This window comes from Globicephala melas, chromosome 5 (assembly GCF_963455315.2).
Source record: "Globicephala melas chromosome 5, mGloMel1.2, whole genome shotgun sequence".
Classification (NCBI taxonomy): Eukaryota; Metazoa; Chordata; class Mammalia; order Artiodactyla; family Delphinidae; genus Globicephala; species Globicephala melas.
The window spans coordinates 22,431,414-22,446,032 of record NC_083318.1 but is presented as its reverse complement, the minus strand read 5'-3'; the positions used below and the strand labels follow the sequence as shown (position 1 = coordinate 22,446,032).

The following is a 14,619-nucleotide window of genomic DNA, read 5'->3' as shown; positions in this document are numbered from 1 at the left end:
TCTGTCCTTCCTTTATGGAAATTATGTCCACACCAGCCCCGGCAGTTCATTTGTAGTAATAGTCCCAGTGTTACCTACTCTCTTACCCTCTGACCGCAGAATAAATTTGTGGGGTTCTCTGATACAATACACAGAGTTATTAGGTTATTTTCTGTAAAGCTGTTTGACCTACATAGCAGCAATCCCCAATAAACACTGAATTGATTCTATGTCTGATCATTACCCAAAACATTCCTAAACCTACTTAGCTAATCTGACTGTATTCATATAAAGTTTGTTTGTTTTCCATAGAAAAAAAGCAGCAAATAAATAGTACCATCTGACTAACTCAATCCCCAGGCTTAGCCACTACTTTGAATAGACACAGAATAGAGTCAGGCAATTCTATCGTGCCAGATAATTACTTGTTAGGTTATAAAAGATTGGTCCTCTGACTGCAAATATCAGTTTGTGGCACTTGTAACATATGGATGAAAAAAAGCTCATTTTTAATGATCAAAGAGCCTATATTTCTCCCTGGAAAACAACCCCCTCCGTCTCCAGTTATGATATTTGAAGTACGCTGAATGATTACAGCATGCCAGACACTGGTCTAACAGCTCTATATGTATTAACTCTTTGAATCCTCCCTACAGCCCCATGATGTTATTATCCCTAATTTACAAATGAGGAAACTGAGGTCCAGAAGTTAATAATTAGCCCAGCATTACACCACCGTGAGATGGTAAGGCTTGTCTGGCTACAGAGCAGACCCTGAAACACTTGGCTCTCTTGCAGTCTGCTGGGGCATTTTCAGTGAGACGGCTATGGCATCGCAAATACAGTCTGTCTACAATGTGTTCAGCATTGTTTCTTCCTACAATTAACTTTTCTCTCTTGACTTACCTATTTCTTTCAGCCCTATATTCATAGGTATTCTTATTAACACCTGTCTATTTTGCAAACAGTGTAAAATGAAAGAAAAGAAATCCTACACTGGAAGCCATAAATCTCAAGATTCTGTCCCTCACTCACAGTATGATTCAGGGGATTTGAGTAATCTCAGAGGGCCTAACTTTCTTATCTTGTTACATAAGGCCTCTTTCCTGCTCAATAATTCCACATACCAGTAATGTTTATAAAGTATTTTAGAAATTAATAAACAGTAAAATAAGAGAACAAAGAAAGAAACTTTTTTTTTTTTTCTTTTGGCGGTACGCGGGGCTCTCACTGCTGTGGCCTCTCCCGTCGCGGAGCACGGGCTCTGGACATGCAGGCTCAGCGGCCATGGCTCACGGGCCCAGCCGCTCCGCGGCATGTGGGATCTTCCTGGACCGGGGCACGAACCCATGTCCCCTGCATCGGCAGGCGGACTCTCAACCACTGAGCCACCAGGGAAGCCCCAAAGAAACATTTTTAATTGTACCAGAAGAATTTTTATTCTGACCACTCAGTAGTATGGTTCTATATGATAATTTTATAGCAAAAAAAAAACCTAAGAAGAAAAAGTGTTCAAAAATTTTAAATTCTTATGTAAATTATGGCATATCCACACATAAAATATGATGTCACAGTTCTACACTATGCTTTTAAGAGTTCTAAAAGACATAGGAAATGCTTCAATGTTAAGTGCACAAAAGGAACTCCAATTAAAATGTCTCTACCTGAAACTTCGCTGTGTACATATGCATTCTCAAGTTCAATTTTCTAACATCAGGCTGCCTCCTTTCCTGCTCATCTTTCTCTGAGTTCTAGGCTAATCAAATTTCAGTACCATAAGTACAGTAATTCCTTTTGAGTTTTAGGAAGCTTGCCAGCTACCAAAATCTACAGACACCATTAAAAGATGCGGGTCAACCAAGACAGCATCTCACAAAGAAATTGTAACTAGCACTCCAGAGAGGCATGGTGTAGTTTCCCTTTGGGAATTCGACAAGGCAAGTATGACTGAGATGAAATTTGCTTAAGAACAAATCATAAATGGAGATAAGCTATGATTATGCTGTCTGCTATCAACCTTGTAACGTTAAAAATTACTTCATCTGAAAGTACTGTGCCTTTAAGTGAGCAAAACAAATTCTAGGGGAAGAGCAGTTGCAGAATATTGCTTTGTTGCAAGCGTATGAGAGAAGTATAAAATCAAGGGAAAGAAAAGCAAACGAACAATGTCAGCTCAGAACCTGGAGTACTTATAATAAAAACAAATCTCCACCAAGCTGGATTGTTGGTGATTACATAGGCTTGTGGAGGATCTTTGCTGCCTTGAATATTTGAAGATATTTTTCCTTTTAATCATTTTTCTGAACACAAATCTTCTCATACAAAAGATAGCAGTGAGCCAATGCCTGAGAAAGATGTAAACACTTTACTCAACCCACGCATGTGTTCAACATTAATATAGTCTTCCTTGTGATTCTATCTGTACATTCTTTCCATGTAGTAGACTCCTGTTTGCAACATGGTCTTTGTTTAAACAACAGTTTATATGAGTGAAAAAAGAAAATTTGGCTCTCAAGAAAGAACTCTATGTTAAAACATGAATTTTTAGAATAACTATAAATGTAACTAAAATTTAGTGTCATTTAAATTTTCTACACATTTTTCTAAGCAACAAAAGCTTGCCTTTTCCCACAGAAATATATAAATAATAATAAATCCCTTATACCTTAAATTTAGAGTAATCTATACTACAACTTGTAATGTTAAATATTACATTACTATACCCTTAAAATTCTTGTATTTTTGGCAAAGACATTGATTTCTTAGTAACTAACATGAAAATCAATTAGCATACCACTGATACCATAATTGGTAACACAGTAAATACACATATATCCACATTAGAGTCTTTTAAAAATATGAAATGCATAGATACAGCTAACTAAATAGAAGTTCTAGATAGAGGAATGGTGTTTGATGATCTCCTACCAAATGTCCAGCTTACTTTGAAATGTTTAATAACATTTTTCTTTGAATGTTTAATAACATCTTTCAGCTATAAGTCCCCAATTATAGTCAATGTATACTGTATACCTACTATGTGTGCTAACTGCTTTAAAACCACTAAACTCTACATCAGGAAATGTGTTATAGATGAGGAAACTGCAGCTAAGAGATATCCTGCAATTTTTCTTATCTCCAGAAATACAACTCAAATTCAGGTCATTCTGAGTACAGGGCACATGCTCATAATCTTATGCTATGCTGACTCTGACACCATCTAAATTTTTGAGAAAAATTGGTCTTGAAATTGATACCCAGTCAGAACGTTTTGAAAATCTAGTCTCAAAATTTAATGATTAATAACAGTTTTTCTCAAAAAGAGCTAGTTGGCCCTATTCCTGACCCATCCAAAGAAAATGATCATACCAGTCAGATCATACACCACCAGTAATTATAAGCCCTATGGACACAGGACTTTGCATGTTTATTCCTTTCCCATGCATAAACTGTGAAAGAGCATTTAGGTTGCAGAATCAGTTACAGGGGGAAAATGTAATCTACAGTGAAGGATTAGGCTGATGCCACCTTAATTCAGTGCTTAAACTTATCCTTATCAGTGGAGAAAACCAGAGCTGTTCTGTGACTCCTGATGAGGTGCAAGATGAGAACATATCACCTGTGATGGTTTCTAGCCAAAATACTTGATTGATTTGATCTAATCAAGCTGTTGGACCTAGCCTCCCATTTCAGGAGTTACAAGAACCAGAGGAGTAGGCTAAATGATACCAGGAGGAAGAAACGAGACAAATCCAGAAGGTGGGATAGTCTCCAAAACAACTGGCTTGGGTTTTGGTCTCTTCAACAAGACAGTGTCATGAAAAACAAGAGGCTGTTCTAGATTAAAAGAGATTTCAGGGACATAACATCCAGATGCACTGCAAGGTCCTGGACTAAATTCTGCTGCGGACAAATTGTCTGTCAAGGACATGGTGGGAATAACTATGGGAATTTGAGCATGACAGGGTATTAGACAATTTAAGAATGATTACCATTTACATTAGTTGTGATAATGATAATTTGGCTATGTAGGACAATGTTCTTATTTTTAAGAGATGCATACTGAAGTATTTAGAGGTAAAATGTTGAAACGTCTTTATTTTGCTTTAAAAGACTTCAATATTAACATACAGTTTTGAAAAATAGGGGGGTCAGCTGCAAAAACAATTGCAAAAAAATTACTGTAGATGGTTCAAGGTACAAAATTCATGCTCTAGTGTCAAAGATTATGCTTAAATGGACAAAATGATACATAGAGAAGATTTAGAGGCTCCACATCCACCCACCCCTACCTGCCACGACATGCTAAATAATTTTTTTTTCTAATTTAAAGTAAAATATCAACTTTCAAAAGATTCCCTAATATAATTTTAGAGAAACTTTTAGGCTTGCTATATCAATGTTCAACATCACTAAAGACAGGGGTTAGAGGATCCAAAATTATAACATAGTATTCCAAAATAATCACAACTAAAGCAACATTTAATGTTGGTTTTCATATTGCTGTTTTTATCGCACATGCTTCATTGCCATATCCTGCACAGGAATTATTTCCTTCCTACATTAATAAACATCCTTTGTTCTAAGCACATACCTCACAAATAAGGAGGCAAAGGTCAAAAGTTTAGACAGTATCTGGAGGAAAGGAATTGAACTTCAGTTAAAGCCTAACAACTAGTTTCATCATATGACTCTGGTTAAGTCGCTGCAGCTGACAATGCTAGTCATTACCTGGGAGTAATGTAAAGGCTCGTGATGAAAAGTGGTAAAAGGCTTAGATTCTTAGGGATATAAAGTCAGCTGAATTCAGATACAAATAGGTTAGACCTAAGAGTACATAACCGTTCTCTTCAGGGAGCCTACAGCCTAATACAAAGATCAAAAGGTGGCTTTTTCCATTTGTTCAAAGAAATCTGCAATATAAACACACCTACCGGGCTTCCCTGGTGGCGCAGTGGTTGAGAGTCCGCCTGCCGTTGCAGGGGACACGGGTGCGTGCCCCGGTCCGGGAAGATCCCACATGCCGCGGAGCGGCTGGGCCCGTGAGCCATGGCCGCTGAGCCTGCGCGTCTGGAGCCTGTGCTCCGCAACGGGAGAGGCCACAGCAGTGAGAGGCCCGCGTACCGCAAAAAATAAATAAATAAATAAATAAATAAACACACCTACCTTTGGGTATGGAAATAATAAACTCAAAAATTCAAGCAAAACAAAACAAGAACAAGAAAGACCAACCTCAGGCCCAGCTGCCTGCAGACCACTTCTGCATCTGCATCATCCCACTGGTCGTCACAGACAGTCCCCCACTGACCCGCATGGTAGAGCTCCACTCGGCCCTCACGTGCACTGCTGCCCCCAGCAAGGCGTAGGACGGGGAATGCAGGGCCTGCACAACGTGAAATTAACAACAAAGTAAACCTACGGATTCACACTGGGAGAGAAGATCAGGTATAGTTTATTTCTTTGCCATTCTCTATAATTAAGTTATATTTATTAAGTGATATGGACATACCCCCGCATGTCTAATATATTTTATGGTACTCTCTACCAATTAAAATACCTCAACTTGAATTACGCTCATACAAATAGCTCTCAAGAGGAAATAGTCTAAATTCACTTTCCCCCAAGGACCTCAGAAACCAGAAAAGACACACTCAAAACTGCAGTTATTGGAAACCCATTTGATTTTTACGGGGTTGCTGCCACCATTGTGGTGGTGGCATTGGTTTTTTATTTACAGTAACTTGAGCATTACCAATATGTAATTATTAAGAATGGCGCTTATGTCTATTAGATACTTGTTTTCAGCATAGAAATATTTTTACATTTACATAGAAATCAAGACAAAGTTAACATCTAACACATGATAACAAGTTGGTGGACATCACAACCAACACCTTCAAAAAACAATATTGAAAATTCATTTAGGTATGAATCAGTACATACTCTGTGAAGAGCCACCAGAGGATTCCCACTGCAAATTCCGTATTGTAGTCTACAGTGCCCTTATCTAGCTTCATCAGTTTCTGAATTTCTCTCTCCCTCTTTTTTTTTTTTTAATATTTATTTATTTATTTGGCTGTTGTGGCGTGTGGGATCTTTTAGTTGTGGCATACGGGATCTAGTTCCCTACTAGGGATTGAACCCGGGGCCCCTGCATTGGGAGCACGGAGCCTTAACCACTGGACCACCAGGGAAGTGCCTGAATTTCTCCCTCTTTATCCTGGTCTAGAATTGAGGACACAGGGAATGCCCTTCCCTTTTGCCTGTGTACCTCAGATACCCAGCTATACAGAGGCATGTAATAAATATTTGTTGACTGAGTGGATTGGCAAGTGATAACTAAAAGCCTAGAAAGGATATCCCAAACAAGTAAAAATAATTAGCAATATCTGTTCATTCAATTCAGTTTATTAAACGGGTATTAGGCAGAAAGGCACTGCACAGACACTACCCTCAAGAAGTATACTGCCTCAGGACATGGACAACATGAGTACAGACGAGACAGCATCGAGAAGACCCTGCAGGGGTTCAGGTGGAAGGGCTGCTTGCTCACCAGTGGGGGTAATTAGAGAATCTCATCTGAAGAAGTTGGTAGCTGAAAAGGGCCAAGATGATGGATGGGATTTCAGAAGTCAGACACGGGGGAAGTGCAGTTTAGGCAAAACGAACAGTATGAACAAAGCATAGAAGCACAAAGCCGTACGTATTGGGGAAACAGTATGGCAGTCTAATTTTTCTGGAATAAAGGACGTGAGATGGTAAAAGTTTCAGAACAGGCTGGGTCCCTATTAGGAAATTTAGTTGACTCTTTTGCCAAATGTTCATCATTTATCCACATGAAATGTGCTCCTAATTCTTCCACAGTGTTAGTGGCGTCAATAAATGGTATTTAGACATTCATATTTATATTCAAATATCACACTTGAGGAGGGATTTAGAATAGTGCACATTTGCATCTACTCATATACTAATACTTGTAATATAGTTTTCTTACATAAGTCAACTAACACTTGTAATTTGTAAAAGGATAAAAGACAGGTTTAATAAACATAACTGGGCTTCCCTGGTGGCGCAGTGGTTGAGAGTCCACCTGCTGATGCAGGGGACACAGGTTCGTGCCCTGGTCCAGGAGGATCTCACATGCCGTGGAACGGCTGGGCCCGTGAGCCATGGCCGCTGAGCCTGCATGTCCGGAGCCTGTGCTCCACAACGGGAGAGGCCACAACAGTGAGAGGCCCGCGTACCGCAAAAAAAAAAAAACAAAAAAAACTGGTCTCAATATTGTATATTAGGTTCTTATAATGACTGATCACTGAATTATGCTAATAAACTTAAATTTGCGTGTTATTATATTTATTTTTCCTTTAAGAAGCTTGGGAAATATAGAAAAAATGATGGGAAAAATGTATAAATTTCTTAAATTATTATATTCTCCTCTACCTCCCCTCCCCCCATCTGCATGGTAAGCTTGGAGAAAACAGAAAAACAAAATTTTTTAAGAGGAAATTTAAAATCACCTACAACCTAGAAACATTGTCGCATATTACCTTACATTTTTTTCAAGGTCATGTTTTACTTTAAAACATACAGTTTTTCCACTGGTTGTATAAGTAATTGTGAAAATATAGAGAAGCTCGAAGACAAAATTTAGTCAACATCTCACATCTTCCCAAAAAATACACACACACAAAAAAAGCATTTGAAAAAGATTTCAGTGAAGTAATTGACTCATATTTAACTTATGGATAAATAAAACTCCCAGACGTTTCATTTAGATTGCTATTTCCTACATCCAGTACTCACACACGATCTTCTACTTTGTAAGCGTTGGAAGAGTACTAGATGCCAAGACGCCAAATGTAAATTCCAAACTAAAAGACTGTATTAAAAGTCTACCGCTATGCCTTAAGATGGACTCCATGTTTGCTGAGCTATTTGCTTTCACATTCTCATTTAATTTACCATAAAAGCATCTTTTTTCACTCTCACTTCTAATTTATCTCAACCTTCTATGTTTTATATATGCTTACAACCAACCTTAAATTTATCTTTGCAACCAGAGAATAAACAAGTGGACAGATCACAGAGAGTAGAATTAGGTTTTTTTAAAGTAGATAGAGATCCTGGAAAAAAGAGATTGTTTTCAAGATTTTACTTACTTCACGACTTGAAAAATTTTAAACATATTTTATCAATTGGGTTGAACATAGAATGCAAGCAATATCTACAAAACGCAGTGCACTGTTTAGCCCAATTCACAGCATCCCTGATGTAGCAATGTGTAAACACGTATTTGCCAAAAGTAGTATTACCCAAAGGTGGAGAGGCAAAGGAAGAAAAGGAAAAACTTATAAGACGTCAAGATGTAACATGCAAAAAAAAAAAAAAAAGATGTAACATGCACCTTGCCTACCCACAAAAGGATTGTAGCTCTCTGAGCACATACCTGTACCATATCGTGTACCATTTCCACTGGTTCTTCCAGCCAATTCACAGGAATGACCCTAAATTGGGTCTCTGTATGTTTTGCAGTGGAAACTTTTCAATTCCTCCCCTGATACTTGCACTCAAACAGAAACCACTGCCCTGCGCTGCCTGCTGGCATTCTAAGACCTGGGACATCTGGTCAGGCTGCTGTCTCCAAGGAAAATGTAAAAGGGATACTGTGACAGTGTGGTAGCCTCAGGTTGTGGTCACACATTAAAACAACCATGGACCCCAGAAAACCCATCCGCCATTGTGAAAGGCAGCTATTCCCTCCTCTGCTTCCTTTCTCATGAACATATGCATACTTGTTACTGAAACCATACTCTAATCACCTCATGCCTAGTATATGGTGCTTAGAAGGATCCCTTATCCAAGGAAGCTCAATTTGTTTTATGAAATGTGCCATCTACAGCTCAAAAGAGAACACTGGTACCATGATTCTATTCCATTCTATAAAGTGAGAATATTTTGTTGTAATTGCTGTATTTTATGTTTGGTTTCAAGATGATTTTTAACTTGATTCCATCACATTTTTCCGTTACTAAAATAAGTGTTTTCATATACAGTATATAATATTTCTATAAGCAAATTAGATAAAACAGAAAATACGTAAAAAGTGAGGTCAAATGGAAATCCAATTGTTAGATGAAATCCTATTGAAGACTATCTAATTAGACTGGAGATAGACTATGATGGTTCCACTTAGGTCTGTATTTAAACTCTTTTAGGAAATGATTTAACTGAGACACTTTTATCATCTGGAATCAGGCTGAAACCACAATAACAGTAAAGCAAGAGAATAAATATTTTGTTTTACCATGGGAAAAGCTACACGTGACAGCAGCTGCCTTCTTCTGAGGACACGTCCCACCCTGCCAGATGTCTTTTTCACAAAGCAGTATATTTTCTTCATCTCCTCGGCAACGGACATTGCTCCAATAAATGGGAATAAGGCCCAGTCCAGAAAATGGGGTTTGTCTTGCTACTCCTTTACCTCTGTAAGTACAATGATAAGGTTAGGTTTATCAAATGTAGGCTAATTTTTATCAAAGCACTAGGACTTTTAAAAATGGAAGAAATCAATAAAGACAGATATGGAAGAAAAAGAAAAACATAATGCATTATGTAAATTTCAAGCAAATCAAAACATCAGATCAGAACCTGGATTGATTACCTATGGTAATCTTTTAAGTTAATCTTGAATAACTAATGGTAGGCATGTGCCTTTACTATCTATGGCTGATTTTAGAAGAAAATGGGCAAACACTACAGATATAAATAAAGAGGGAGTCTGGATGGCTTTGTGGAAGAAGTGTGTCGTGTGGCCCAGTGGGACTTGGATTCTAGTCTGAACTCAGTTGCAAATCACTCTAAAGCCTCTCTAAGCTCCGCCTTCTGATATGTAAAAGAAGTCTGGATGCTTGAAGAGTCTTTCCTACTCCAGTATTTCAGGCTCTCATTTTCAAAACAATTATTATTACCATGTCTAAGCAAGATAATATCAAGAGAGGCAATCCATTCATATTTTTTAAACTTTATATATAGTATTTGCTAGCAAGACTTTGAAACCAATTCATAAGATAATAACTCATATAATCTACATATTTTTAACTCTGATATGTACAAAACTGGTATTACACTTTTAAAAGATTAAATGCTTATCCGAATAACATGATAATCTCTAGAACTGTCTTCATGCAACAGCTTCCGTTAACCAAACAGTAAATATTTGGGGTTTATCTACAATATGAATGTGTCTTAACAGCAATAAAGCTGGGTCGCCCTGCTCTTATTGTGCAATCCTTTTTTATTAATGGACTTCTAAGAGATGATAGAAGGAATCAGGTCAGCTTATCTGAAGTTTATGTTTGCAGAAGGATAGTTTACATTCTTTCATCAATCAAGAGACTAGTAACCTACCACTGTAATTCACATCTCCATTGCAATGTTCTTGTTTTCTTTATTTTTTTTTTAATTTTTAATGGAGTATAGTTGATTTACAATGTTGTGTTAGTTTCTGCCGTACAGCAGAGTGAATCAGTTATATATATAAATATATCCACTCTTTTTTAGATTCTTTTCCCATATAGGTCATTACGGAGTATTGAGTAGAGTTCCCTGTGCTATACAAGGTCCTTATTAGTTACCTATTTTATATATAGTAGTGTGTATATGTCCATCCCAATCTCTCAATTTATCCCTCCCCCCTTTACCCCCTGGTAACCATAAGATTGTTTTCTACATCTGTAACTCTATTTGTTTGTATTGTAAATAAGTCCATTTGTACCTTTTGTTGTTTTATGTCAGAATCTCATAGAAAATTTTATTCTTCCCTGATTTTCAGGGGTAATAAAAGCACAGGTAGAAATGTACATAAAGGAAGATACTGACACCAGCCTATAAATTTGTTACATCTCCAGGCCCTCAAAAGAAAAAGCAGCAAGTCAACATTCTTCATGACTTGCCCACCGCCAGTGACTGTTTGCCAGACAAAATACTCATTGATAAAATCAGTAATTAACATCCTAAACACCATTAACACTTTGTAGTCTCTCCCCTTCTTCCTTCTTTTATCCCGATTTATTCCAACAATAATTTTTTAAGATTAGTTAACTAATTAAGTACGTTAACCCTATTTGTTACGCTAATAGCATCACAAGTCTGAACAAAACTTAAACCCTCAAGGTTTGCCTTTACTAAATGCTCATTCCCCACCTTCCTAGTGGGAAGACATTTAGCTGGAAAATTAAAATTCTTACTGGGACTTCCCTAATGGCGTAGTGGTTAAGAATCCGCCTGCCAATGCAGGGGACATGGGTTCGAGCCCTGGTCCGGGAAGATCCCACATGCCGCAAAGCAAATAAGCCCGTGCGCCACAACTACTGAGCCTGCGCTCTAGAGTCCACGAGTCACAACTACTGAGCCCGTGTGCCACAACTACCGAATCCCGCATGCCTAGAGCCCATGCTCTACAACAAGAGAAGCCACCACAATGAGAAGCCTGTGCACCGCAACTAAGAGTAGCCCCCATTTGCTGCAACTAGAGAAAAGCCCGCGTGCAGCAACGAAGACCCAACGCAGCCAAAAATAAATAATTAATTTAATTCTTACTGATTTGACTGGAGTTGACTAACCTTTTCATTTGTGTCATCACATTAGATATTACCACTCACTGATTATTAATCCAAAATATTTGCAAATTGAAAACTTTTCTTTCAGTTCTTTTAAGCTTCATAACAAGATCTTTTCCATGCTTTCTAAAGATCTCTGGTGATAAAGACCAAGAAAAATATAGGGCATGTATCTTAGAAAAAATAAATGAGACACAAAAACAGAACAATAAGAATAACAACAAAACCAAAAAACGTTTGTTCCAAAATGTAACCTTCTGCCCCTGGGAAACCCCTTGAAACGAGGCATAAAGGTGCAGGGCCTAGTGGGCGTCAGCATACACCAATCTATTTTAAGTGCGCCTACAGTCGTGGAAGGGCCCGCAGCTTCTCAGAGGACAGTGGATGCTGCCGGAGCTGAGCGAAGCTGCCATCTATTACAAGACCTCCTTGGCACAGAAACCTATGTCCCAGGATATCACCCCTTACCCAGCATGGGATGAAAGCACGAGTGAACCTCACCTCCTTCACATACACACAAATGGAATTTGTGGGTGGCTCAAGGTAGAAAGTTAAAAGCAAATGACAGCAACCTCAGGCTGCACAGGCTGCTGAGAAAGTAAAACTCCTAGGACCAAATTCCTTGCTTCCTAGCACTGAACAATTATTTTGTTAAAGTCAAAGACCAAAAGCTGCTTTAAACTTTGGACCACTTAGCATTTGCCCATTTCCTAGTCAGTAGGGCTAGTAACAAGTGAAGCGCATTTGTGTGTAAAAGAACTCACTCCTTCCATTTGGGGCCCTTTCTTTACATCTCTTCTGAGAAAAATGAGAGTGAGGAAAGTGAGAATGAGGAAGGAAGATGTAACCTCTCCACAGTAACGATGGGTGCCCAGTATTCCTCTCAGATATCATCAGACAGATTTGGTCAATGATGGGCGAACTCACCCCAGCTGCAGCTGGTGACAAACAACCGACGCATCAGAGTCATCCCAGTGGCTGCTACAGACTGTGCCCCAAACTCCATTTGCATATACTTCCACTGTGCCTTCAAACTCGTTTTTGCCACCATGAAGTCGGACTGACCCTAAAGTGGAAAAGAATCCCAAAATCCTTTAATAGCAAATAATCATTTGAACATACTGAACATACTGATAACATGATTTTTCCACTGAAGTGGTGAGAGATCCAGTCTCTCACTGTTCACAGCATGTGTTTCTTTCTTTAAATGAGGATTTAGCAGGTTCTTTTTTTTGGTTTTGGTAATTAACATCCTGATGTCAATGCTAATGATACTTTCTTTTATCTAGACAAAGTCCAGTTATGATTTTCAAAGGGAAAAATTGGAAGACTATGACTAATGGCTGATAATTGCATCCCAAGTATTAGATCACATCACATATTAAGTTCTTATCATTTATGGATCACTTTCCATCGTCACATGAGGTCACAGATTAAAAATAAAAGAGAAACTAAATTCAATGTTCTGTTTATAAATTACCTCTTATTGGCTGTTATATCTTCCTTCTATCTGATTTGTTCTTCCACTAAAGAAGAATAAAACGCTTTTCCCCTTTTAGCCTCCAGCACTAGTCGTGACAAGTCTAAAGATTATGTCTATAAGTTCAGAAAGGTGTTAAGTGTTGAAAACATTGCCTAAAGTTAGTCTTAGGGAAACTGCCACTAAGTAGAGTAGTTGGGTGTAACTGAATGGCCCTGGAACTTCACTTCCCCTTACATACCATCCCACTCAGCTGCTCCACAGTCCACGATTTGAGTCATTCTTTTCAGTCTTAAAAGAGTCAAAATTTAAATTCAAGCACCCCTGGGGAAAATAATATTTTAAGTCTTATCCCTTAAGTGTGGATCAAAGTGGTTACTAGACTTATCGTGGTGATCATTTCATAACGTATGCAAATATCCAATCACTATGCAGTAAGTACATCTGAAAGTAACATAATATCATACATCAAATATATTTCATGTTTCTTAAAGAAGTGTGGATCAAAGGCCTACATTTCTCTTCTCATTGTCATTGGTTTTCAGAGTGGGTACTGACTGACGGGCAGCAATTGGGACACTTGCAGAGACAGAATCAAACTCAGACAACTTAAAAATTTCATAAAATTCTGTGAAAAGTCGCTTAGGATGGACTTTTTTCATAGGTAAAGAAATTAAGAAATTAAATTCGACCAAAATTTTCTGGCATGTTTTGCATATTTCAAAGTCATTATGGATGGTTTTATAATGATTTTCCAAAAACATTACATTCACAAATCATCCATACATTTCATTTGCACGAGCCTAGTCATCTACCATTATTACTTTCCACATAATCATCCTTAAAAAATGTAACTATTTAAGAGAAACATATCCTATTTCTCATGACAAAGTGTCAATTTTGTATCAAAATTGTCAAAGAGAAGCGTCAAACAAAAGGCAATAATAAATGGAGGCAAACACAGCACTGCCAAATCCTGATTATTCAGGAGAGAACATGGGTGTGGGTTGTTCATATGGCAGATAATCTAAAAATCATTCATATATTCTAAACTTCTTTAATTCGACCAAGCAAGAGGAAGCCCTGTCTAGCTCGGTGAAAACTGTGAACTGCAGAATATTTTTAAAGAAATATGTCTGAAGAGTTTAACGAAATTTAATGATTTTTTTTAATCACAAAATGTCTTCTATAGAGACCCATATAATATTATGCACAGTACAAATGCCAGCAGTTTATTTCAAAGAATTCATTTGTTCACCTGAAACAAATGTTTATTTGAAATGATATTTAACCTATTATCTGTTTATTAATTCCTCCACCACCACCACCAAATTATTCACGTGAAAGCCGTGGAAGAAATTTCTAGTAATGAAAACAAACTGGAACTCTACTTATGCATGTTAAGTAATCATAATAAAATGTAAAATATTGCCTAAATCACTAAAAAACTATCAAGAAGAAATGATGCTTGCGTATCATTTAAATGATTAAGGCGTCTACAAATGAGAAGGCAAAGACTCTGCATAAAGTATAATTGTTACC

At 37.7% G+C, this 14,619-nt stretch overlaps 1 protein-coding gene across 2 annotated transcripts in view; it reads right to left on the bottom strand.

The window, feature by feature from the left end:
- The window catches only part of PRSS12 (serine protease 12), a 69,127-nt gene that overhangs the window by 42,008 nt on the left and 12,500 nt on the right, over nucleotides 1-14,619 (bottom strand). For both annotated transcript variants that reach the window (XM_030863975.3, XM_060298998.2), the window contains exons 2-4: nucleotides 12,525-12,663; nucleotides 9,284-9,462; nucleotides 5,212-5,362 (exon numbers count right to left, since the gene is read on the bottom strand). In XM_030863975.3, the coding sequence (XP_030719835.2) occupies nucleotides 5,212-5,362; nucleotides 9,284-9,462; nucleotides 12,525-12,663 (469 nt within the window). The remainder of the gene's footprint in view (nucleotides 1-5,211; nucleotides 5,363-9,283; nucleotides 9,463-12,524; nucleotides 12,664-14,619) is intronic.